Here is a 27,869-nt window from a genome sequence, read left to right as displayed (position 1 = left end):
TGTCAGTCCTAAGCAGATGTACTGCATTTATTAAGGGACATGGGTATACAAATCAATGTCACTGGGCAAAAGGTATTGGGTCAAATGACAGTAAATCTTTTCTCTTTGAAAGTAACAGGTGCAAACACCATATCCACAAAAAAGGCTTTTTATCCTTGTTTAATTTTCCTTCAAATAGTTTATGCCCTTTTCCATGAGGCCAACACTTGTATTTATCTATCAATCTTAATATTTTCTACCAGGATCAATGGTATTCAGGTTATAAGATGAACTTTCATGCTCAAGCCTTTGAATTAGTACAATCATAAGCCAATTTGTACTGTGATTCTGTCCATTTCCCTCCACAAACATTAAGTGAACTTTTCTGTTCTGACCCAGCTTTTTTAAATACGAACAAGCTCTAGTCACAGCATGGCAGCATGATGAGCAAGCAAGAGGACAAGACAAGTTACTGAAGAGAAGCTCATCAATAGCAAATATTGGAACTACTCAATGGAGGGAGACATTTACCCAAAGTCCACTGCTGGCAATGGATATGCCAAGGCACTACCTCCGTAAGATTTAGAACACTTGGGACAAACTAGAAGAGACGCCTGAACCTAAATGGATTCTTATATCTGTTTTCAGGACATTTTTAAAAGAGCATGAAAATAAACCTTTACGTCAGTTAACACCCACTAATATTAGAGAGAGATAACGTCAGTTTCAGTTCTTGACATAAATGGACTAAAAGAGGCAAATTTACATCTATCAGAAGAACAGCAGATGGACCAACTTTATGTACAAGCTGTCTTTAAAAGGTGTATTATATCTGACATGTTATTCAAGGTATTGCTCTATACTCTGATATGCAAAGAGGCAGACAACTTCTGTGACAAAGTCATGGTAGCAAGGCTCAAAATGCTCGACTGGCACAGGAGTAGTCTGGATAAAGAGTTAAGATTTGTGGTAGAGAGCGCAAATATATAGTTTGGGTGGAAGGGGTTCTTTTACAGCAAAAGCTTTCCAATTAAGGTGATTCTGGAAATCAAGCTATTTGCACAGTTGTATTATCAGTTGTATTCCTAATTGACAGATGCCATTACAACCTTCAACACATTCCATGGTGTGGAATGTGCAATTGCAAAGGGAGCAAAAGTAATTAATGAAGGTTTACTTCTTGGTGCCAGTAACTGGAATACACCAATGCTAAGCACCTGTGTAAAACGTGTTTAGTGTCAGAAGATCTGACCCAGGAACAAAAAATGTTACCATCCACTGTTTGGAAAAATTTACTCCATCACACAGCCTTCTATTTTAAACTGATAAGTGAGTGCACTACAAGAGTCTAATCCAATGGTATTAACATTTGTTTAAATCAGCACAAATGTGTATTGGGGTTTTTTGGGTAGAAAATAGTTTAGATAAAGCAAGCCAGCTAAACAGCAAAAGTTTCATATCCAAAGGCTTCCAATACTTTTTGCCTGTCCTATACAGCTTTTAAAAAAATAGGGCATTACCATTTGTTTTCTACCTACCTGGTTAAGAAACTACAAATATTTTATAAACTGCTCTAAGAATAAAACATTAAATAAAATGAGCAACCTGTTTCTAGTCTCCTAACAAATGCTGCAGACAAAAGAAAAAACCTAAGAAATCTTTTTTTTTTATTAGTCATTCTCTCAAGTCCTTTCATATTTGGAAAGTGGTAATGTTCCTGTTCACAGGGATTAAATTAACCTAGAAGGAATTTCTACAAGGCGTAGCGGGTCTTCTTACAATCACCCTCTGAAAAACATTTATTTGTCAGCGAGTAATCAGAGACCAAAGGGTGAAGAAATGGAACAAAAATTCAGAACAAAATTTAGAGCAAAAAGGTAAGGTTTTTTTGGTTTGTATCCCATGTAGACCACAGATGTCTCCTTTTGAAGGGATTTGTTCTCAGACTTAAGAGTCAAATATTCTCCTCCCAGACCTAGATGGTGTCGTTTTCCTCTTCAGAATAAGAACTGCAGCTAATGGAACAGTGCGTAAATACGTCAGATAGTGATGTATTTATATAAACAGACTGCACTGCCAAAATTCCATATTCCAAATGGAATTTAAATAGACTGTATTAGAAATAGACGATGCTCTCTTTCTCACCTCCCAGTCCTGTAGAACAGAAAGAATTACCCCAGTCTAGAGGATACTTTCTCAAAGAATAATATTCAGTAGGATAAACAACTTTTATCAATAAAGTATCTAGTTCTGTTGAAAGGAGAAAGGAATAAAGGAAAAAAGGGTGAGTGAAGGGTGTAATATAATTTTAAAAAACTTTTTAGACCAATCATCTGCACATCACTGCTGGATCGATATGCAGGTATTTGACTATAAACCAATGTGCTTTGACTATTTTTCAAGTATTTGATATCAACTTTGTATAAAGATTCTGCAAACACAACGAACTACCAAAGATAGATGAAAAATGACTGTTTTTCCAAGTCTGAAATTAAGTATTAAAAACTAAATTAAACTATTCCAGAATAGTATTCCACATGGTACTAACAATTTGCCAAATTAAATTCTACATATCCCAACTGACCATGGGTTGATAAAAATCTGCTACGTAGGTACTAAAGGAAACAGAAATAATGTGCAATATTTAAAAAACAGTTTGTAGTTTGGGGAAAACGTCTAAAATCCCGAATTAAAAAACACAAATGAAGTGAAAGCTTTAACTGGTACACACTGTTCACACCTATATTTCAAGTTTGGAAACGCATATTTTCAAGCAGCAATACAAAAAAGTATCCATGAAGAATGCATAATCTCTGAAAAAATTATGAAAACATCCCTGCTACCATTACATTTCTAAATACAAAACTGACTACCATATTGTTGCTTCTGTGTAGCGAGAGAAGTTCATTTTCAAAACAGATAAAATTCAGTCTTTAGGTGTGAATGGTATGAATGACAGTCTCATTTTTTAAATTTCTTAGTTGTTTAGGATCCTTAAGCATGCAAGCCTCGTAGAGGAGGGCCCAGCGAGGGGGTAAAGTTGGCTTATGGACATCCAGTTTAGGACAGAGCTGGGAAAGCCTCTGGGTCATCTACATCAGGAGCAGAAGCACTTGACTGAAAGAAAAACATATTATAGAAATTAACTGGAGAACTACAAAGTTTTTAATCTTTACACTTTTCATCTTTTTTAATGTTATGCATAATGATACACTTGTATCTAGCAAGTTGGAAGCTGAAAATTAAGAAAAGTGGCTGAAAACCCATTGTTTGGCATTTTAAAGTAGTATATAAAACAGTCAAAATAAAATTACTGAAATTTCCTATGATTTTTTTCCCCACAGTAAATCACACTGAGACTTAGGCTAAGTATTGTCAGATCTCTCACACTAACATTTTACTGCTGCTACTCCACTATTCAGTTACCCATTCTGGGCATCTATTAACCATGTTCACGCCTCATTATTAGCATGACCAGACAGCAATTGTGAAAAAACAGGACAAAGGGTGCGGGGTAACAGGAGCCTATATAAGGAAAAAGCCCCAAATATCGGGACTGTCCCTATAAAATCGGGACATCTGGTCAACCTACTCACTATACTTATAGAACCTCTCTCTCATAGTGCCATGTGTTTTTCAAAAGGTATAAAACAACTCTCTCTGTGTGTGAAGTACCTTACAGATGGCTGATCCCATTCTATTAGAAGTACAACCTAAGACACGAACAAAGTAACAACCTGTGATGTGGCTATATATTGACACAAATTCTAAGTCTTGTCATGGCATGAAGGGATGGGTCACAACTGTTTTGTTGACTGTATAGTTTTTATTCATAGATAAAAATATAAATTTTTTTTACTTTAAAATATGTAACTATTCATGCCAATACAGAGATATACAATAGAACTGGAGAAAAATAGGTTTCTTGGGAATTCACAGAATTTTAAGGAAGATTAGTTTTTCAGGAACAGAATTCTGTTAAATGTGAATCTGAGTTCAAGTGGAAACCTGTGCTAACATATACTAGAGTTGAAATACACCAAGCAACAACTGGCAATCTAAAGCTGAACTTTTAATAATAAAAAAAATGGTCCCTTAAGCACATCTTCAACCATCTTTTATGAAGAAGGTTGCTAGGCTGAACCTGAATAAGGATGTAATGACTAAATTAGGAATTAAGAGGCTTCTAACCCCTTGATATTGTAGGGGATGGAAAGGGTGGGGGAGGTGGGGAGAAGAGAAAAGGTCATACTCATTCACGAGGAGCAAAGAGGTTTAGTTATAGCACTACAGTATAGGTTACCATTTATTTATTATTACGCAACCCAAAAATCCAAACTGCAATTGCAAGCAAGAAGGAATTTCAAACAAACAGAGGGGACAGAAATGCCAAAAAGCAAATATAAGACTGAGGCAAGAAAGTAGTCCCCTATTCCATACACACATATACATTGCTGGACATCAGTAGGGCAAGGATCTGCTACGACAGGTCGCTAGCCCTCCCCTTTTTCCATTCCATCAAAACTAAAAGATTAGCCATAAAAGCCAATCCACGCAGAAACCAATTATCTCCACAATAGGCTAGCCTAATTCAAAGATAAAATGAACAAAACACTATCATTGTAAATCACCAACCTGATTGGGTGTGTGGATCACATCAAACTCCTTCACCAACTGGAAGGAAACACACAAAGTCAACACAAAATAGCTGCAAGACCCGAAAGCCTTTAAGAATACCATCACAAAAACAGTCAAAGAGACTAGATGTCATACTGGAGTACCAAGTTAGAACAAGAAATACCTGGATTTTGGGCATGCTTCTAAGGAAAGAAAACCCAATTCAACTGCATTTGTAGAACCATTTCCCAACTACTAACTCTGAACATCCAAGATGAGTTAATACAGAAGAGAAAAGAAAACCACATTTCTGTGAGTGGTGCAAGTGAGCAAGGTATTTTGAATAAGGCGTGACTACAAGCAGGCCTACCATTTGAAAAACTGCACCAGGGCTGCAACTAAATAAATTTAAAGGTGAAAACCTCCAGCACAGATGCACTTAAACTGGTTAAATGACCAACTAAACTTGCTCGTACTGTACCTATAGTAGGGATGATTTGCTTTAGGGTTACACTGTTCTTCCAGTGCAGACAAGCCCTAGGTGCTTTTGCTTTCTAGTGAGAGAATTATTGCAGAAACCAGGAAAACAGAAACTACTAAAACAGTAATGACAGAAGTCTAACAAGGACAAGAAAAGGTAGAGGAAACTAAGAAGTATTTTAGGTGAAAACATGAAGACCCGATTTCTACAGTCTGCTAACTTTACATACTTTTCTAGAGGAAAATTTACATCTTCTGGAACATGTCTGAGTCAATGGAGAAAATGCAACCATAAACTGGGAGTTGTGTGTCAGGGATAATATAGACAATTAGAGATGACAAAGCATTCCTAGGCACTGTGTAACCTGTGATGAAACCTGAAAGAATCCCTGTAGAGAGAGACTAACATTTTAGAGTCAATTTTGCCAATAACGAAAACATTACCAAGTTGCATCCTTAAGTTCTAGTAGAAAGCTAGTTTACCTGAAACTTAAAGGGATAAACTGCACAATTAGCGTGTAAGTACCATACAAGTGCTAATTATATGTTTCCTAGCTGTGACAGGCTCTCTCTCCACTCCAGCAGGAGGAAAAAGGATGGACTACTAAAACAATGATCTCTATAAAAAGAATACACATAAATCACGGATTCCAAAGCCAGAATGGACCACTGTGATCTTCTAGTCTGGCCTCCTGTACAACACGGGCCACAGAACTTCCCAAAAATAATTCCTAGAAAATATCTTTTAGAAAAACATCCAATCTTGATTTAAAAATTGTCAGTGATGGAAAACCACACCCCTTGATAAACTGTTACAGTTGTTAACTACTCTCATGGTAAAAATAATGGCTTCTCTAAAAATGGCAAAGATTTCTGGAAAAGATTTATTTATTAACCCAAATTGCCGGAAAAGAGACTGTTAAAAAGAAAATAATTTGTGGATCTAAGCACAGATTACTTACTTTGTCAGTTCTGCTTCCACGCCCGGGCCTTCCACCACGTCCCCGGCCACCTCTACCACCTCTGCCACCACGTCCGGGGCGACCAAGGTCTCCAAAATTGATCTCCAGCTGGGACGTAATATCATTTGCTGGTTTACGGAAGTGATGATCCATTACAGAGTCTTCAGCATGAGCCTAAAATTAAAACGAGAGCATCCACCACCACTTAACTTTTTTTGTCCAATTTAAAGCCCTAATCTTACAATCACCTATCTATAAGCTTAGCTTTAAGCAAGTAGTACAAAAGTATGCTAGGTTCAGAGTCTAAGGATCAAGAAACCAGCAGGTTCTTCTCCTTGTGAGAAATATATCAACTTTGTTTGAATAATACAGGAACTCCACTAACATACTAGCTAGCATACAGCAAAGGAAACATTTACCAAAAGAACTTTAAATGAAACACACTGGGCTATTCCTAGATCTTTCTTGTATTCCATTAAAGGAACAAGAGCTGATTTAGCTTTCTGAAAACAGAACTGAAAGAATTTACTTAACATCCGTATGTTTCTCACTAAAAACAATAAAAAGTCCTCTTCCAGGACTCCTGCTAGTTCTATATTTCAATTGTTATTCATTCAGCGTCAATAACCTTTGCATATTTAACATGATTGCTTTTTAACTTTCTCCATTTGTATATCCTGCTGTACTATCTAAAGCCAAGAAAAAAGTTTTATAGTACTTTATTCACCATACAATCCATCTGCCACAATGGCCAATGGATGAGATGTATGCACAATATACTGCAACCATGATGGCAGCTAATATACCATGCTTAAATAAAGAACAAATTGGTATCATGAGCTATAGTGAAAATTACACAAGAGCCCCAACCTTGTGCCATATTAGCATATACTTAAAAAAAAAAAAAAAAAAGTCTTCTGGAGCTAGTTGATCCCTCAGGTATTCACCATTTATTGTGCTGAGAAATCCTAAATTCCAGTACCAAAATATATATTGGCAAGTCAGTAAGGTTGGGGGGTGTTATTAACAAACACATACATAATACAATTAATCATTAAAAAAAACCGAAAAAAAAAAAAAAGTGAGAAGTCAAGAAAACTGTATCAACATTAAAAAGCCATTTACATGCATCTTTTTTGAGCTGGTTTCCTGAAATGTGCTTACTGTAACTGAAAACTTAATGGCCCACCAGAAGAATGAGTTTTAATAAAACAGTTAGCTTACTCAAAAACAGATTTTATCAGAATAAAGAGCCATAAACAGCAACTGTCAGTTAGCAATACTTAACATTAAATAATTTAATTTCAAAGAGAACATAATCTCCCCTTTTTCGCTGACAAAATAAATATTTGTCAACTTCAGTGCAACAATCATTTTCTACTATGCTTTTTTTGGGTGGGATTCAACTATTGCAATAAATACACATTATGGCTTGAACAACCACAGGCTGCATATAACACATCAAAAAGTGAATCTATTTTAGTAAACTGTGGTAGCACATAAAAGCCCCACTGAGGATCAAGGAGGCCTCATTGTGCTAGGCTCTATACAAACATATCTGAAGATATTGTCCCTGCTCAAAAGAACTTGCAATCTAATTTAAGACAAACTAACAAAAGAGTAAAAAACAGGAGAGGGATGAGGGTAATAGTAATAAGAACATATGATTACACAGGCTTGTATATGCATGGCTTGATGTTTCCACCTCATTATGAAAGCTATTCTAAGTATGAAAAAAAATCAGCAATTCTCTCTGGCACTATCTCGCCATTATTAGCTGATGGTTTCCTGTAGGCATCACGGCAGAAGTGGGTCCTGAGGTGGGCTGTGAAAAAGAACTTTATGGGCTGTCTCAGAGAAGTGGCTTCTGTGTATAAGGTATTGGATGAAAAAAGTAAGAGGAACTTATGAAAGAAGCAGACAAGTAGACACTTAGGAAGCAAACATGCTAGTTGTGAAACGGTCATACATGATACACAGCAAGGCACCGGGCATGGACAGAAGAGTTGTATACCATATATTTATATACTCTACTGTTATTAATTTCCTTACATATAAATGTTTTCATCTAATGATTAGCTGATTAGTGATATTTATGTTTTGATGTGACCTCCTTAATTACAGATATAAAGGATCAGGTACCTCATTTGACTCCAGCGGACTCCCCGGCATTTCTGTCATCCCCTTTGTCTGATGCAAGTTGTGTGTCCACACCCAAGATATAAAAACGAAAGGAAGAAATGAGACTCCATTACATACAGAAATACCAGGCACTAAGGTTAAGTGAAACCACTGAATACATACGTCACTCAGTATATGAAACAACAAAAGGCTACACAAGTACCCACAAAGAAGACTGATGGAGTGACTTATCTTGATTCAACAGCGATCAAATTTAAAATACCACAACTGCAAACCCTGTGAGGAAACCAAGATGCAAATTCACATCTCAGGTTCTCAGCCACCACAGTGAGTGGTACAGTATAAGAACCTAGGTTGGTAGATTAAAGTATTGTTCATCCGGTAAAAGAATATTTACATACAGTTTGGATTTGTGTGTCACTGTTCCAACTGTAAGGCCAATATAAGCCTTCAATGTAAGAAATCTTGTGTTTTTCCACAAAGGGTCATAAAAAAAACCAAAGAAAAAGTTTTCAAAGACGACTTACTATTTTCTAAATTTTCAAAGATATCAGGTATTTTCCAACAAACAATTTAAAGCTTTTTCAGGTACCTCCCATCACACTACATCTCTCACGATGAAAATTAGGAGAGGCAAGAAAGCTTGGAAGCATAGCAAACATGTCTGATATAGACTGATTTTCCAGCAAGCAAGTCTTTCACCAGTAAAACTATTTACACCTGAAACTTTAAATGCTTTTCACAATGCCATTTACATTTTGATTTTTCAAGTACGTCAACAGAATTTGTGTATTTGACTCAGTAAAGCAAATTTGAAAGGAAACATCTGAGACTTGTTTTATGTCACACAATGCAATTTAATGTGTATGTGCAAAGGGTTTTATTGGATTTGGATCAAGATTCCCAAAATTCAACAGATCTCATCTTAAATCTAACAATGAGAAACACTTTTGAGTGAATTTTACTAGACATCCACTGGTTTTTTACTGTTTCATGGAAAATGTGAAAAGGATAAAACAGCTAGATAAATACTTGGCTGTAACTCCTTGAAATAGCAAAAAAGAAAATTGAGGTTGATATGGGGGACAATTCTTTCACAACTTTAAGGCAGATGGTGAACACTGGACACTTTAGTCCTCCATCCTTAAAAAGGCTCGGGGTGGCACTTGCCCACCAATTACCTCAAAATGTAGCTGAAGGGTTGAAAACTGATCCATCACCAAGCCCATTCAATCCCTGATTACTCTGTTAAGACTATCAATTGAGACACATTGTGATCATCTGTATTGTCCACAACAGTCCAGAAGGACCTGGACTGAAACCTCAAACCTATATACAAGTCAAACCACTGTTGCATGGTAAGTTTTGATTGCTATCGACCAGAGCAAGGTTTGCACAAGTGGCCTAAATGTGAACTATTCCATATCACGTCATCAGTTTTCATGGTTGATCAGGTGGTATGAGAGAAGGAAGAATGGAAATAGCAAGAAATAATCGATTTCTGGATTTTGTTTGACCACTTTTGGATTATTGTACTCCTCAATCTGTTGGTAGAGAGCTCATGCAACTGCTATTCTGGACTTGTGTTATCAAAAGCTCCCCTTCTATATTTTGCTAACAAAAATTTATCTCCCTTCTTTGACTCAATGACAGATCAATATGGGTGGGGAGAGATGTTTGTTGGGCTGAAATACTGAGAGTCTTTATAAACATTTTTAAATATTGAAAACTGCAACTCCAGAAAACCAAATAGTTACTAATTATGATAAAAGATATAGTACGTAGGTAACCAAATAGTTACTAATTATGATAAAAGATATAGTACGTAGGTACCTTTGCATGTGCTGCTAAGATGACTACAGTATCGCTGCAGTATTTTACCCTTATTTTATTTTTTAGAGGAGACAATAAAATTCAAGTCTCCCTGGCCAGACACCAAACCAATCTGGTTTAGAGAAAAAGATTCCAGCCTGTCTGCATGACTTCAAGAGCTGCTAAACTTCCAAAACCATATTAGATTGCCTTAACGCACAAACATATAGGTAAATAAAAATCAATCTATCACTGGAAAATTCTCTCTCTCTCTGCCACTAACTCTAAAGGGATTAGATGATATATATGCCTTGGAAGTCAGCTTTTCTCAGTATAATCTCAGGTCATTCACAATTTAGCCTTTCTAGCAAGGCTGGGTCTTATTACAGAAACAAATTAACCCAGGAAATTATTTTTTATGTGTTACTGTAGCATCTAGGAGCCCTACTGATGGATCAGAACCCCACTGTGCTGGGCAGCGTATAAACACAGAATAAAAAGATAGTCACTGCCCCCCCGCTTACAACTTATTTTCCCCATAAAATATGGACTCCCAATGATGTCATTGTAAAAGGCTTTTCAAAAGAGTGAATTCGTTTACTTCTATACTGCGAGGTAAAATTTAAACTAAATTATAAAAACCTATATTTTCTACTGATGCCAATCACATTCAAGTGTTTTTATTGACAAATTTTAAATATTCTTTAGTTTAACTAAAATGGAAAGTATTGAGTGTATAACAGCGCACAGATCTAAGCACTTATATAGCCACAATCACAGTATTATCCAAGTACTGCCTAGTCTCAGAATGTATTCTTCAACAAGAGGCTAATATCAGTACCCTCATTTTATAGACAATGAACTGGGGCTAGAGTGCTCATCTATCCACACATGTAGTTTAAATTCTATGAAAAATAAACTGGGTATGTATACTTAACAAGAGTGACAGATGTAAAAAGTTGAGAGCATCAATTTATTCAATTAGAAAAACTAAGGAGAGTAATGACAATATACTGGCTTAGTGGAGTCAGTGCAAACTACGGAACAAAAGTCTAGATCCTTGGCTTGTCACAGACCAGGTCATTCATCCTTTTTTGAAGCTAATATTTAAAACAAAGACCAACTAAAAAAAACCCTTAACAGCTGTTTTCAAAGCTGTTTTAAACCACTGGCTAGGCTGCATTAGAAAACGATGCAGTTTGAATTTGCTTCCTCTCCTGAAACTTAAAGGAATTTGCATCTGTGACTCTTCTAAAATCGGTGTGCGAGGTCCAATAATCCGCTAGATATTGTGGGAATTGGATACTGCGATTCTTCACAACACAGGACTTCCCTGCTTCTGATTCATAAAACATTACAGAAAAATAGCAAGTACTCCATGGTTTCTTGAATTTAATATTCTTTACAGGCACTCCAGGTAGTCATGCAGTTATACTGCAAAACATCAAGATACCAACATTATGAAATTAGATGTTCTATTAGATTTTAAGATGTTTCAGACAGGGCCCATATCTTCAGACACGTTTGTACAGAACCTACTACAATGAGCTCATATCCTGACTGAGACCTTTGGGCATGATAGTAACAATAAAAAATTACTGAATGTATTATTTGATACTTGATCAAATGCCTTTCAAAGTTTAAGATATAATTTGTTTAAATGCACTTACATGTTGATAAGGTAAGGTTTTATTTTAAATGCTCAAAAAGAGCTTCCTTATGAACCTATCAAAACTGCATTACCTCTCCAGAGTTTAACACATTACTTTTATGGATAAAAATATAATACCCACTAAGCTAAAAAGAGACAGCCCAGTAGCGGAAACTGACTGCACTAAACATTGTTTTATTTATGCTGCTTAAAAATTTTAGTATCAAAGCACCCTACTCCTGCTTTTAAACAGCAGTTTTATTGCCATAATCTTCACATGTCAAGAAGTAAAATCTGCAAGTCAAACAGTAAATATATTTTAACAGCATGAGATCTAGCTACTTTGGAATACCATTAAGTTTTACTTTACCTCCTCGCTCTTTGACTTATGGAGAACAAATCCTTTTTTCCATTGCCCATCAGCACCCTCGTTTGGTTTACGGATGTTGAATTCAACTTTTGCACGATCCTTATTCTGAATAGCTTTCCATTCATCCAGGGTCATTTCTTTTGGGCCTTCTTCCTTAACCTCTTCCACCTCATTCTCTCTGAATGAAATTCATTTTTATTATGATTACTTAATTTCTATTCATTAATATTTTAAATAACTATGCATAGCAAATCCAAAAACAGTGCATCAGTGTCAGAATACATGGGAATTCATTAGGTCAAAGATTTAGTAGTAATTATTAGGACACAGAGTAGAAAATCTTTAGAACTCTGCCCTACAGAAAGGGTGTATTGCTTTTCAAAAGTAAGATAGGATGTCCACCGCAACCAACCAATAAACACTCAGCAACAGCAGAGCAAGGTGCCTCTGAACAACAAAACGGGAGTATAGCACAGTAAACAGTTTCAAGTTAGTGGTGGCCCAAGGTATCCCTATAAGCATTAACGTTATTTTTCACTGCAAATGAGATTTTTATCTTTTGCCATGGAATCAGTTTTTCAGATGTCCCATAGTAGATGATGAAAATAAGACTGGTAAGCAAATTAAGTGAGGGACACTGTCACATGCTGTTCTCAGTCTTAGCAATTTTTCAAATACGTATTTTAATAATTTTGTTTCTTCATTCAATTTCCCATCTTAAAATGCGCAAAATGGTTTACACCTCCACCAGCTGATCACAGTTATAGTTTCACCTGGCTTGAAACAGTAATTGTAAACAACTTAAGATCTGATTCCTAAGTTTTGCAGTTTCACTAAGTGTCTCTGATCCGAACCAAAAAAACTATTTTGTAACTTAAATACATACTCGATCACTGTGTTCAGTAACAGATTGTGCTCTAGTTACCCATATTGAGAACACTAAAACTCTGTACCTATTTCACCTAGTATGTTTATATAGGGCAAATGATACCGCTTACATTCAGGATTTACATTTCATTGGACTTTTTGGGAGAATGGTATACACAGGCATATGTAAGATACTATAAAAGCATCAACTAAATGAGATAAATAAAAGTTTCTTGTTATATAGTAACCTTAATTTTTGGTGTGATAATGGAAAGGTTTTTTTTTATGTTAAACAAAGACTCAGACTTAAGTACTCAGCTGAAATGGTTCAGCTGTTTCAAAGAACACGGTTATGGAAAAATATGTTTGGACATGTTAAAAAAATTGTTTTCAGCTACTCTGCTGAGAAGCTCCACTATTCCATGCTTTGGAGGAAGGATCTGAAATTTGGCGAGGAGGATCACCCAGGTTTCAGGAATATGCCTTTTGCCATCTCTGTGAAAATTTGCACAGATGTACAAAGATAAGCCTCCAAAAATATCTCAGTTTGCACATGTTCAGCAGAGGCTTGTTACAGTTTGGCAGCTAAATTCTCCAAACACTCTGTATGCACTCAGCATGCTCCATTTCCTCAGCACAGCACAGCTCCTGAGATCAGACTGCATGTGCTATCCCTAGGGGCACTGGATCCAAAAACAGGAATGCCTGTCTTGCACCCGCAATACTACCCGCTCCTGGTGCCCATGGAGCATGGATGGAAAATGAAGCAGCTCAAATGCAGAAGAGGATGATAGGGGAAGTGATGCTAGGCAGATAGGAAAAAAGCATGGGGAAGACGACTAGAGGCAACAAGGAGTAGCGGCGGAGGGGACAGGAGCAGAAGTGGCAGGGATCAAGGGCAAAAGGATCTGTAACCACTAAAGCACATTCTCTTAGGACATGCTTACACCAACTTAACTATGTAAAACGTACACACTACAGTGTTCCTCCTGCCACAGTAACTTGCCTGCTACAACAACCTAGTAAATCCACCTCAACAAGAGGCATACAGCTTAGGTTGATGTAGTTTGAGTGACGCAGCATCTGTATACTGTCTGCCACACGGACTGGGGAGCGGAGAGCCCCGGTAGTACCCAACCTCCAACTGGGAGCTCCCTGGGGAGTTGAGAACCTGGGTAGCAGCCAAGCTTCCGGCTTGACCGAGGTGCCAAGCTGAGAGCCCGGGCTCTCAGCCCCCCACACCGCCCCCTTCAGTCAGTGCAAGCCCTCCTAGTGAGGAGACACAGCACCCACAGAAGGACAGCAGTGTGGACATGAAAAACCGCAGTAATTACTGCGGGTGCTGTAAGTTGACCTAACATAGGTTGACTTAACTTTGTAGTGTAGATGTGCCTTTAGAGAACCTAGAATTGATTTCATGATTCTTGAGTGAACTTTCTGTTACTGTCTAGCAAACAGCTGTGAAACCCACTAGCAAAGTGTCTCCCCATATCCTTCTAATGGCAGGTACACACAGATACACAACCTTCTTCTGTTACCACAGTTACTCTATTAGCTCAAGCAGTAGAGGACTACTGTGAATTTAAAGATCCCAACCTGCTGATGACTCATGGGCAGGGTAGTCAATATAGTTCCACGTGATTTTTTAACTTCAAGTTTTAAGCTTTAAAAAAAAATAAAAATAAAAAACCTTCGGAAACTGCATCCAGAAATCATGTTAAAAGAACATTAACATTGCTAAGTCAAGCACTCAAAAGTTAGGAAATTCCAAAATTAAGTTTGCTTGTACAGCATTAGCCCCTCTGGTACATATGCATTATGATCTTGTCTTTAATTACATGATCACATATTATTTTCCCCCATATGACCCAGCCTCATTCAACACAAGATGGACAGCACTCACTAACAAGGAAGCTATTCAATATTTCTATTTATCTTCATCCAAACCCGTGCTGAAAACAGTATCATTAATTTCTTCTGGACCCTTTCTATAGCGCTTATGAATCATTTTACCTTCATGCAGTATATTGTCATAACACGCGTGTGAAGCGAAGTAGCATTATATCCACTGAGACAGAGATTAAAGCCAAAACTGTCAGAAATGTAAACTAATTTCGAGCACCAAATTTTAATTATTTATTTTAATGTACACTGGACCCTCGCTAGAACTCAGGGTTCGGGATCCGTGCATGGTACTGCGTTACAGCGGAGGCCGCATTACCATGGATCCCAATTTAAATATTTAAATTTGGGATACAGCGCAGCAACCGCGCTATACGCGAATCCGCGCTCTAGCGATGCACGCTCTAGCGAGGGTCTGCTGTAGTACCTCATTTACATTTAGGGCCTGTTTTTTCATATTACTTAGCTTTTTATAGCACTTTTACATTCAAACGAGAGCCCCCATTTACAACAGTTGCAGTTCTGAGTGCTCCCAACCGCTGCAACTCACAGGGTAACCAGAAAATGAGAAACCTAGAACTACTTATGAAAATTTTTGTTTACATGACTTTCCCAGAATCCTATAACTCCTCTCTGGCAGAGGCAGGGATAGAATCCATCTTTCAAGGGTGGCTTTCAACTATATTAACCACATTCTTTCTCTACCTGCAATTCCATGCCTCATTCACTGTACATCTTCTAACTTCCACTACAAACGAGGTAGGGGGTCCTTACAGACAACTACAAAACCCTGATTCACCCCCCAGGACACAGTCTGTCCTGTGCATGAAGCAAAGGTCATGTGCTCTTATAGTTAAGGACTGTTTCACAATGCATACACAGAAGAGCGTCAAATTAAGGTTCCACAGGTACCCTTAATTCTGGCATTTTCTAATTTTGAGTACTTGATTTTGCAACCTTAATGTTCTTTTAGTGTAGGTTTTTTGGATGGAATACATGCTGCCATTGAATCAGACAGCTTTATGCCTCGTAAATCAAATACACATCCAGGAGATTTCTCTCTTTCTCCAGCACTGGAAAATTCTCTATCAATACAAAAAGCTACAGTAAGTCACCGCATTGGCCCTTTCTAACAAATACCAGTAGGTCATGATGTGCCTAAAGAAGGACTTTATAAGTTATTAGCGCTCAAGCCAGGATTTTCTCAATTCAAGTATATTCCTCTCCTGTTAGTTCATGCTACACTGAAGTCATCAGTTGTGGCAATCAATTCCTTAATATCATACGGCCATAGTGGCTTCAGTATGAGATTAATCAGGAGAAAACTGAATTCAAAAGTCTTTACTTACAATGAAAGAAATAATAAAAAAAAAATTAGTGGCAAAGTAGTTTGGATTTGTTTAGTTTTCCCTCCCTCATCTCCGTTTCCAACAAGAAGTTTACCAAATACCTCATTATAAAATTTTAAAAACCTCAGAGAGCTTTCTGTTAATCTATAAACCTGTCTCACTAACAAGGGGTAAATAATTTTAATTTGATCGTTTAAAGAACATTTTTAAGGAAAAAAACATTGAAATGTATGATCATGCTTCCAGAGTGTTGAGTAAACATTTAAAATAAATCTAACGTAAATAAACGAGTTCAGTGTAAACTCCAAGATATATAAATAGATCTGTACAAACAGAAGCCCCATTTACATGAGAACACAACATCAGTACCCACTTATCCACATCATTTCCATTTTCATCCAGACAGACATCTCTTATGCTCCCACTCAAGCCTGTTTGACCAACCACCTCTTATCTTCTTTGCATAATTTCCAGTTTCCATGCTACTTTCTATGCTGTCTCAAGTGGTGGGGGCAGCTTCCCAATGGATAATTTCCCTTCCAATCTGGTCCATGAAGTTTATGTAGACTAACACATCCACAGTTAACTTTACTGACCAGTGCCCCGTGTCTGAGTTACCTTCTACCTATTTGTCCCTATTTGGCTAAGGATGTCCCTTCTGTTGGCATTCTACATATTTTACCTACGGAAAGTATCCTACATGCTATTTAAACAGATTACAAATTGCTATTCCAATTTACGGTGAAATTCTATGTAAACCACCCCATGGTTCAATATAAACACATCCTAATTCAATAAGAACACTAATAAACTTACGTACTGCTCTTTGAAGATGTACAGCAGTGTGTGAGCTTGCAAACTTTCTTTCTTATTTTCTATCCCACCCACCTTTTACCTAAACTTGACCAAAATAAAATGACTAGACTTCTTTCTCCTACTTTAGCATTCTATACTCCAGATCTGCTTCAAAGGTACCTAAGCTACTCCATGCTACAGGGGAAACCTGATTTTCATTAAATGCAGCTAACCTGAGATTCACACTAGTATGCTACTCAGATGCATGCTGGAATAGGATATTACTCCAATAACTTCCAGGAGAAGCAAAAATTGTTTGATCAACTATTAAACATATTTAATATTAGTAACATTAGTCTGTTTTGGTTTGAAACACTTGATTTTTAACACAAGCTTTAATAATGACAAAACTGTAAGCTTCTAACATATCCAGCAAAACATGCTTAACATTACGGCTACAGAAATTAGTGGTTTTAATTTAACAGTTGTTTTCCTATAAAGTATATACTGAATGAACTTCTGAGAGGCTAATGCAAGACTTCCATGTGATTCACACTGTAAAAATGATTTTCAACATGAACCAAACTGTCTAAACAGCTGTAACAAGTAGTAATGGACTCCGTTCCAAAACTTCAATTGTGTCAATGTAATTATTTTAAATAAATAACCTGATCAGTAATATGTTCGTCATACTACTGCTCTCAAAGCTGATTTAAAAAACAAAAATAACCACACCCCTGTTCTTACTAGTTGGGCATTTTGGGTGATGTCAGGAGCTACATTTGGGTAAAAAACAAAACGTTAACATTTAAGCATGTAGTTTCATTCATTCATCCACCCAACTTCACATCAAGTGTTTCAGAGATAATCTGTTTTAAAGAACATTTTTATATTAAGAACTGATTTATCATTTTGGGTAGTGGGAATCTAGTGCATCATATACTCAATTCTGCTGCACTGTGGAAAATGTGGTTATCTGTAAACCCTCCCTGTTGAGTAAGTCTCCCTTCCACAGCAGATTTTTGTGTTACTGTTGGTTGTTTTAGGGGCCAAATCTCAAACACCAGCGTACAGCAAGTGGTTAGACTGAGCCAGAAATCCCTGAAAATGCATCACATACACTTGCCTCAGGCTCTGGAGGACCAACCAAGATGTTCCACATCCTGAGCGTTTCCCCACCAACCCTAGTGCACGGGAAATCTGCTGGTGGATCCACTGACCCCACTTCTGCTCACCTACATACTAGAAGGTGGGGATCTTCACCACTACAGAGATGCATGGGACATGGGGCAAACTGCACTTCTGCTGTACCAGAGTCTTCCACAGCCTTGGAGGGGCAAAAACTGGCCTTTAATATTCAATCTAGGAATGGACAAGGAATGGATCATGGGGGACAAGGAATGATGAGAACTTGTTCTGTTCATTCCCTCTGGGGCACCTGACACTGACCACTATCGGAAGATAGGATACTGGGCTAGATGGACCTTTGGTCTGACAATTCTCATGTTCTTATCTAATTTCCCCTCACTAAATAATAACTTTGCCCTCCTCTTTATGACTATCCACAAAGTCATTAATGAGAAAACTGACTGGTACTACGTCCCTTATTAGAATTTTCTTAGACAAATGTATACTCTGAGATGCCCTCTAATCCAGTTGTCATTTTCTTATGACATTGTCACATGAAACCGTATCACATGCCATACTAAAATTGACAAACTACATTTCATTCATCTGCTACATTTATCATTTTATCAAAGTTTCACATTACGTTTTCATGAACCCCATGTCCCACTACTGATTATCTTGTTTCCTATAGCCACTTGCTTTTATTAAACCAATCCAACAGCTGTTAAAATCACTGATTTCCAATTCTCTGGTTCCCTCTTTCTTGGAGGGTCAAGTTAAATTAAATTAAAAGTAGTAAAATTAATCTGCAAACCCTACAAACACACAACAACAGAACTGGGGAGACATGCAATATTTTCCTCAAAAGTTTGGCCATCATCAATACAACTACTTTGGAAACCCAGAAGTAAAAACGTGCTGCCTACCAACTATTTCCTCCTGCGTAGTTACTCTGCTCAGATGTGGCTGGGTAGCTTTCAAGTTTTTCTGTTTTGATTTGAAGATCTTATTTTGGAAGCATATTAAAACTATCATTTAACTGATTACTAGCAAAATAAATCTAAAGGCGGCCTAGCAGTTGATGAACCAACAACATGTAACCATCTAGAAATAAATGTAGTTTAGAACATGCCTCTCTTCTCCCCAGTCTTTCAACAGTACTGTGACCATTTACATATCTGGGGAAGAAATAGCAGTGGTCCCACAGGTAACAGCTCATGCTAATGGCACCCTGGCCAAAGAACCCAAGAAACTAAAGCGTAAAATATACCCCTACCCCGATATAACGGTCCTCGGGAACAAAAATATCTTACCATCTTATAGGTGAAACTGCGTTATATTGGGGTAGGGAGAGGAACCGCTCCCTGCCCCAGCTCGCCTCCGCCTCCTCCCCTGAGTGCGGCGGCCGCCGCTCCGCTTCTCCCCCCTCCTTCCCAGGCTTGCCGTGCCAAACAGTTGATTCGCAGCAAGCTGGGGGGAGGGAGAGGGGAAGAAGCGGAGTGGCGGTGGCGCACTCAGGGGAGGAGGAGCGGAGGTGAGCTGGTGCGGGGGGGCCACAGCAAGTAAGGGGGGGTGGGCGCAAAGGAACTGCTTGCGGTAACATGAATTCGGATATACCGAGGTAAAGCAGCCCCGCTCCCCGAAGCACTGCTTTACCGCATTACGTCCAAATTTGCGTTGTATCGGACTGCATTATACCGGGGTAGAGGTGTAGTTCAAAAATGGTACGTGAAGCAATTGGAGAAAGTTGTAAAAAGAAGAGTACTCACTTATTCTCAGAATCAGCAGGTGGATGTTCCTCTCCTTCTGGTGTTTCCTCGGTCACGTTTGACTGATCCAAATCACTGCAATTAAGAGATTTTTCTCCAAACCAGCACCTAACTGTTTAAAACTACTAAGATGTTACTGAATCTCTAACTCAGATTCACTTAATTGTCATGAGTAAGGCTACATTTTAGTCACGGGTATTTTTAGTAAATCATGGAGAGGTCACGGGCAATAAACAAAAATACATGGCCTGTGACTTGTCCATGACTTTTACTATATACCCCTCAGTAAAACTTGGGGGGTGGGGGCGGGTGGGGGGGGGGGCAACTCGGGATGGCAGCCCTGGGGGCACCGCGAGTCATGGCCTGGGTGCTCGGGGGTGGGGGGGGGGTGCTGATTCCCCCCTATCCTGCTTCTGGGAAGCAGGGACCCCAGCTATTAGCTCCACCTGCTGCCTCCACTCCGCCCCAAACCCCGATTCTGCAGCTCCCATTGGCTGGGAGCCGTGGCCAGTGACTGCAGGAGCTGAGCGAAGGGAGTTGCTGTCGCCCGTCCGGGAAGCGCCGCCCCCGCCCCCCCAGATAAGCACTACCCCCACCCCAATCCCCAGCCCTGAGACCCCACACACCCCCAAACTCCTGCTGCTGGGGAACGGGGGGCCCGAGACTGCCCCAGCAGCAGCTGGCCCACCTGGCCCAGAGGCTGCCCGCACTGCTCAGGCAGCCCCCCGGGCCAGGCAGGCCAGCCACTGCAGAAGTCACAAGAGAGGTCACGGAATCTGTGTGAAACAGAGCCTTAGTCATGAAGTTGAACTTTTCTCACTATTTCATGAAAAATGAGAGTCTCTTTATAGATTTAAGAAGGCCATTTGCTGCAATTTTCTGGGCAGTTTTCCCCAAGATTTGTATTGCTCTTAGTATCAATCCCCAATACTTCAAGTGTCCTGCCTCCTCCTCAAACGTAAAACTGACCCAGGCATTAAATTGAGGACTAGAAAGACAATGAAGCCCTTGAGAAAGTGTAGCTGTAAAATGATGCAAAGTGACAATCACAGTTTTTCAAAATGTGCAACAGAAAAACATCAGTTTAAACTTAGAGTCAAAGTCCAAGTAACCTCATATGTTACCAGCAAGCTATTAGGTAACTTTTTGCTTGGCAAGTGTTAATAAAGTTTCAAAACTGAGTTTAAGAAAACAAACTAATGCTGCTTCCACTAACACTGGAGACTTAAGAAGTCCCACAAAAAACTACAAATTCCAGAGAGGCAAATACATTTTTTATATTTTATAAACAATGGAAACAGGGGGACCTGTTTAAACTTTTCTAATTTTTAAAATTTCAAGAAATTACAAATTACTAACGTTAGCTCATCTTTGACGGTTCCCCAGTTGTGTGATCCACTGCCACCACGTTTATCCTCATGCTTTAGGCCACTGAAATGGGAATGTGAGAGAGAACTAACAAAACTGAGTTAACATAATAGTGTCTGGATACAGAAATTCAAAGGCAAATTAAGAATTGTATTCTATTAAAGGCTAGTGAAAAACACAATAGGAAGAGTTTAAATTTAAGACTTACGATCTATCACTTCCACTATGCCTGTCAAATTCACGCTTGCCACGGGAGTCAAAGCCATCTCCTCTGCCCATTCCACGTCCACGACCACCACGTCCACCTCTTCCGCCTGGACCACCACGACCACGTATAAGTCGGTCAATAATGGGTCTATCACAGAACAGAGGCCATTAAATAGTACATTTCCAAAATGTAAAGCACAGCTCACAGAGCCTTTCAATATATTTGTTTTTAAACTCTATGCTGTATATTGTTCGTCAAATATAAACATCCATTTAGGAATACTACCATCTAATTACTATCTGAAAAAAATAGCACTTTAAATGCTGCCTGAGTTCTAAAATCTTGAAACAATGCTTTAAAAAGTCAACTGCTTACCTTATTTCATCTAGTAATCAGCCATATTATTGCAAGTAATACAACAAATATCACAAGCACTACATTTTCTCTTTAATAATGGTCTTTCTCCCCTTAGCTTATTTCTTTATATTTTCATTGTGGCACAATTGCTTAAAAATTATAATACCTAGTAGTGCTGTATTTAAAACTCACAATTCTGGAATTCACATAACTTAGGCTTTGTCTACAACACAAATTGCATTGGTCTAACTAAAATGAGTTTGAAAACCTCTAATTAAACTGACAGAATCCCCCGTATGGACATACTTATACCGGCTTAAAACTTGATCTATAAGTTTAGCTTTTGACTATAAACTGAATGACATAAGCTAAACTGATTTAGACCTGTAACAGCGTCCGGACAGAGTTCTGCACAAGTTCAAAAAAAACACATCTTTAGTTAAATCAGTTCAACTATCTGTTTACACTAAACGTTGGGTCCACAATAATTTGGGTCAAGTATATAAACAAAGTCATGCAATAATGATAAAGATAGTTATTCTACTTTACACGATTACACATTTTTTCTGATGAAGTTAACAAAATTAAGATACCAATGTTCTAATCCAATCAACTCAAAGATTTTATTAATTTTGTATACCAGTAGATGGAAATAAGAGTACTGACCCAAATCACCACAAAGATTGTTTGCAAGATGAAAAAGTCTTACTTCTCCACAGAAAATTCCCCTCCTTCACCCTTCTCTTCAGCAGGTTTATCAAATCGGCGTTCACGAGGCGGTCGTCTCTCTTGTCTCCTCTCAATAGGCTTGCCTTCACCCTGAGGCTGCTGCTGATCAGGCCGTCTGCCAATTCGTCTTATACCTAAAATAGTAGACAATCTGCATCAGCAAATTATTGAGCAACCAAGAAATTGTGACTCTACCAGCAAAAAAACAAAACACAATACAGAATTGACATTTAGGTTTTACTTCCAATCTCCTGATGGCCAGGGGTTTGGGAGGATTTCCTTTTACAAGTAATGTTTTGTCCTTTTACTACCACGATGTAGCAGCTTGTTTAAAAAAAAAAAAAAAAAAAAAAGAGGGAACAATTGGCTCCTGGCAAGTAGGGGCAAAGGGGGGCAGCAGTGTACAGCAGACCCACCAGTCCCAGACTGCACGCCCAGGGGATCTAGTCACATGGAGTGTTGGGGTTCTTAGGGATTGGCTTGTTTTGAAATGGGATTAGCTTGATTTTTGGCTTATTGTGAAAGTCAGGGTGCTTATTCACCACGTGAAAGTTGGCAACTGTGCTTCAGATGTGTCACTGCTTTGGTGCACATTAGAGAAAGTAAGTTAGCATCTGCATCAGATGCACTGGAGCTCTGCTCTGAGATGTGGATAAATTAAAGTGCTTTTACATCACATTTCTGCTGCATCCTCACTCATCCTAGGAACTGGTAAGTGGCTGGCGATTGCCAGGGCCCCATGTGCTCTAACCAAGCATCCTCCTACCCCAGATATTATTGTTTGTTATTTGTATTACTGTGGTGCCTAGGAGCCCTAGTCATAGAGACCCCACTGTGATATGCACCGGATAAACTTTTCCCTCTGCCCACCAAATGGCGTAGAACCAGCTATTCTGGCTCTGTGACAGCGCAAGATTCACCCAAACCTTTATAAGCTTTAGGAACACTTTGTGCCACCAGCTGTAAGTTTATTTTCTTCCTGCAGGAGCTCACTTTCCCCACTCCCATTTGCAGGTCACTTTTAAAGGGCTATTACCAGTTTTTCACTGTGGTATGTCTGGAGAACTCAAATAGACAATGGTATGGTACTGTTCTTTTAGAAAAAGTTAGCTTACTGCTCTTTAGAATGAAAACAGTTAGGTCACCAGAACAAATTTGTTTTAAGCTTGTTTTCCACTCTGCCATTATCTTCCATAACAAACCATTTCAAAGCAACAGAAACACCCTGATTTCTAGGATTCTCTCCTAAACACATTCTAGTTAGAGAATTTTAGATATTTCATTTCCCTATTTTATGCTACTAAGGTTATTTTCATGAAAAAGGGACCTTTGTTTATTTGTATTAATATCCTCATGCTGTTCGCTCCTCATGTGGAAAGAAGTTAATTGATATCTTCAAAATTAGATTATGTCAAAAAGACCATTATTACTTCATAAGTTATGATCAGAAGGGACAAAAGAACTCAAGGAAGAAGCGACCCTGTTTTTATGAAAATTTCTTTTGTATTGTATTGCAAAGTTCAGAATGCTAAAAATATACAAAAGCTGTTTTTTTAAAAAAAAAAGAACACATTTTCATGAGATATCAGCTGCTTTAACATAAAATCAAAACAAGCAGGAAAACAATGTATATCAGCATTAGAAAAAAGCAACAAAACCACAGAAACTGTAATTTTTAAACTTTTTTTTAAAACCACAATTCAGCTATGAAAACAGCCATATTCCCCATTAACCTACTATACTGTTTTATGAATAAGAGCCTACGAGAGTCAAGCCATGTTGTCTTTGATCCCAACATTTAAAACTGCCAAATTTCAATCTCTATAAGCCAGCTGAACAAACGCCTGCAGAACAAGCAATGCCATATTTGGGTGGAGATATAAGAACTGGCACATTTGTAATGATATCCAAGCCAAACACACACAAATGAACAATAACTTCCTTACCCTACAAACATGTTTTCAAGACCCAAAACTCTTGATAAATAATCCTTTTCCATATGAAAAGATAGACGTTAAACTCACAGAGATTTACTCTAATAAAATTCTTTGGAGGAAAAGTAGTATTAGCTCAATTTTACAGATGCACAGGTGAAGGGAAGAGAAATTAAGTAACTAGCCTCAGGCCGTACAGGACATATGTTGCAGAACCTGGAATTTAATTAAGATCTCAAAAGTACAAGTTGAGTGCTTTCACCACAAAATTCTCATTTCTAGCAGCCTTTTTTATGAGTTCCTGAAGGTGCAGTTCATCAGCTCTTATATTTGGAGACTAATATATTGGGGATGCAGTTTAGACAATGTCATGACTATTCATGACTGGCGCTTGTATTTACACATGTACCAATATACAAATTTACTTGGAATATAAAATTAAGCATGTCATTAAAAGTGAAATAAAACAATTGTGTTCTATAGAAAATCAGGCATGCTTACAAACTTGAGTGAATTTTCCCTTAATACAATATGCCAAGTTTAAAACTCCCTCTACCTTTATTATTCCAGTGAATGGATTTGCCCTTGTGTAATAGATTTCTATTATAAATCCCCGAAATACTGAGTTATTTCTTTCCATATAGATACTGTTCACTTTTGAGACAATTTTTAGAACTTGCAGATACCCATGTTGGTCAGGAAGAAACAGAAGTAAGTCAGGCCCTTATAATATGATAGCTGTCTTAAGGGTCAAAATCTTTCTGTTCTGTAGCTTTACTCAAGAATATTACCCACATTTAAAAATCTATTTCATGAGGGAAGACAGAGCAAGTTTATGATACCTGGTCTTTCAAAAAAGCTACCAGGTTAGTAAATGTCAGCTGGTATTTTCTGAACCTGTTATTCCAGAGCTCAGAAAAAAAATCCAACTACCAGACTTTGATGTGCAAGATGTCCATAGGAACAGTAATGTAAAACACACATTTTTGATTTTTATTTCCTATTTGTCCTTCACAAAAAATGCTTTACTTAGTATTTCCTTGGTTAAAGTGACATATTTTGTTAAAGATAATTTCGCTCTTACCAAAGTTCAAAAAAAGCACCCCGAGACAATATTGCAATGTATTTTTTCTTTAAAAGAAATGCAATGTGTTAATCTTTAGTACTGTAATCATTTCTACTCTTCTGGGGAGTAAGATTTTTAAGAGCTCCTTTAGTGTTGGTTAAGTAATAATTATCTTATCAGTTTGCCAAATAGTTCTTTATCCAAATATTACCAAGCACTTTCAATGCACTCAAAAATTATATGATGAGCATTACAAATTTAGGCCACAATCTTTCAATCATGCATGTGCCGAAGTTTATGTACATAAAAAGCCCTCTACCACTGTCCTGCTAGGGGACCCTTGATAAGTATCTTCCCTCCCTATGCCTCAGTTTCGACATCTGTAAAACAGGGAAAATGATACTGATTTCCTCCCTAAAGTGCTTTGAGATCTAGTGTGCCACATTATCTGCCAATGAACTATACACATGCTTAAAATTAAGTATAATTTTTGCAGAATCAACCCATAAAAAAGTAAATCAGACATTAATTTTAATGTCACTATGTTTTCGTATTCCTTCACTTGATCATAAGAGAAATTAAACTTTGTTACAGTCCATAAAAATGTTTACCATACATTTATATAAGAGTGTAACTTCAGTAATAATGCATGTGAAAGAATGTACTTTTATTACTAATCTCAATCCAAATTATCCTTAGTGAACCAACAGTATTTCAGAATGAAACTATTAAATGGGACATGTCCTTAGAGATGCACTTTAAGCTTAACAGTCGATTATTAATCGGTCTCTAATTCATATTCCCAAATATGTTTCCTTACTCATGCCTCTCTTGCCAGATCGGTACCCCACTTCAACCATGAAAATTTTATCATAACTGGGTCCAAACATACAAAAATAAAGACATCAGATGCACCACAAATTAAACGGCTCCATTTTGAGCTTCCCAGGCGGTGGAAGGCGGCGGCAGATAGCTTCGGCTACTGCGTTAAGAAAAAGGGATCGACAACACACTGAAAACGCACATGGCTCAGGTATAATTAGCACAGCTGCACTAACACGAACATGCGGCTACCGTGCTTTAAAAAGTGATGCAACTCCCTTTGGAAAAACAGAGTCTGCGGACAGTTTTTCGTCCTCACACGCCTGCTGCCATCCCACCCAGACTCTTATCGTCAGCAGGGTCATCCAGCCTCCACAAGTCTGTCGGTGCAATGCTCCGGGGCCACAAGTACTGGGTAACATACAAGCACCAGCAGACCTTACTGAATCCTCTTTCCTAACCCTGCAAAGTTGGGTCACCCCGAGCTTCCTCCACCCACCCCCGGTCACTAACATTGTTAAAACCCCTTCCTTCCGCCCACCCCCTCGCCCCCACTTGGATGCAGCCCCTTCTTTCCCAACAAACATGTGCGACAGGCCTCACTTCCCCCCACGTGGGTAGAGAAGCAGCGGCCCCGGCCTGCGACTACTCCCCCCCGCCACCCCAAGGAGCAGGTGGTGTCTCTGAGGGGATCTAGCAGGAGCTGGCCCACCTGGGGCTTTCACGAAGTTCAGCCTGCGCTGCCAGGCCGCGTGTGGAGGGGACGGGCTGTCACCCAGGGGCGGCAGCTCTCCCTCAGCAGGCCAGGAGGGGGATGCGCCGCTTCTCTGCAGACCCAAGGGGGCTTAAAGAGTCTGAACCCTACTCGGCTGTGGAGCCTCCCTCCCCAAGGGAACCCGGCGGGGGCTTGAGCCCGGACCCTCCAGGGCCCCACACCAGGGCAGGGAGCGCGAGCGCATGTCTGGCGTCTCAAACTCCCGCCGCCCTGGCGTACTGTGCGCGGGCCGCATGGGCCGCCTCCCCGCCCGCCGTCCCCGCTCACCTTCCTTCCTCAGCGGCGCGGCGGGCTGCCCGCTGCCCTCCTCCCTGCGGTCGCCGGCGCCCCCGGGCGCGGCAGCGAAGGGGGGCAGCGGGTTCTTGCGCTCTTTCTGGGACTCCCTGCGCAGCTGCTTGGCCGCGCTGCTGCTGCCGCCGCCGCCGCCTCCCCCAGCCTGGCCCGAGCCCCCGCTGCCGACCCCGCCAGAGGAGTTGGCCTGGGCCGCCTGCCCGCTGCGGGCCCCGCCGCCGCCGCCCCCTTGGCTCCCGCCGCCGCCGCTCTCCTTCCTCCGGCTCTCGGCCGCCCGCAGCACCTCGAAGGGGTCCGACTCGTCGTCAAAGAGCTGGTCGAAGCGGTTGGTGACGACGCAGCCGAACCCTTCTTGCAGGTGTCCGGGCATGATGGGCCCCTCTCGGCGGGATCCTCCTCCGATGCTGCCCAGGCCCCAGCCCCCTGCTCGCGATACCCCACAAGATGGCCGGCCCCAAAGAGACCCGCTTCTCTTCCGGCGCCAGGAACAGCCGGG

The 27,869-nt window shown here is 39.4% G+C and overlaps 1 protein-coding gene across 2 annotated transcripts; it reads right to left on the bottom strand.

Moving 5' to 3' along the window:
- SERBP1 (SERPINE1 mRNA binding protein 1) lies at positions 1–27,869 on the bottom strand. Of its 2 annotated transcripts, none has more exons than XM_073357396.2 (10): positions 27,350–27,869; positions 22,466–22,619; positions 21,400–21,546; positions 21,183–21,278; positions 19,824–19,898; positions 12,014–12,191; positions 8,181–8,228; positions 6,039–6,212; positions 4,615–4,653; positions 1–3,096 (listed from the first exon to the last, which is right to left on the bottom strand). In XM_073357396.2, exons 1-10 carry the CDS (start codon positions 27,741–27,743, stop codon positions 3,040–3,042), a joined length of 1,362 nt encoding a protein of 453 aa, XP_073213497.1. In that variant the 5' UTR covers positions 27,744–27,869; the 3' UTR covers positions 1–3,039. The 2 variants fall into 2 exon arrangements, with proteins under 2 accessions (XP_073213497.1, XP_073213496.1); XM_073357395.2 differs by having other exon boundaries at positions 21,183–21,254.

The sequence above is a fragment of the Lepidochelys kempii genome, chromosome 8 (assembly GCF_965140285.1).
Source record: "Lepidochelys kempii isolate rLepKem1 chromosome 8, rLepKem1.hap1, whole genome shotgun sequence".
In the NCBI taxonomy this organism is placed as follows: domain Eukaryota; kingdom Metazoa; phylum Chordata; order Testudines; family Cheloniidae; genus Lepidochelys; species Lepidochelys kempii.
The sequence above is the reverse complement of the archived record's forward strand: the minus strand, read 5'-3'. Positions and strand labels throughout refer to the sequence as shown.

Excerpts from the sequence above, each read along its gene's own strand:
- SERBP1 (XM_073357396.2), bottom strand. The coding sequence starts at position 27,743 with ATGCCCGGACACCTGCAAGAAGGGTTCGGCTGCGTCGTCACCAACCGC. Across the intron at positions 22,620-27,349 it reads CGCGCCGCTGAGGAAGGAAG|GTATAAGACGAATTGGCAGA; the intron begins GTGAGCGGGGAC and ends CTACTATTTTAG. Across the intron at positions 19,899-21,182 it reads ACCGTCAAAGATGAGCTAAC|TGATTTGGATCAGTCAAACG; the intron begins GTTAGTAATTTG and ends TCTTAATTGCAG.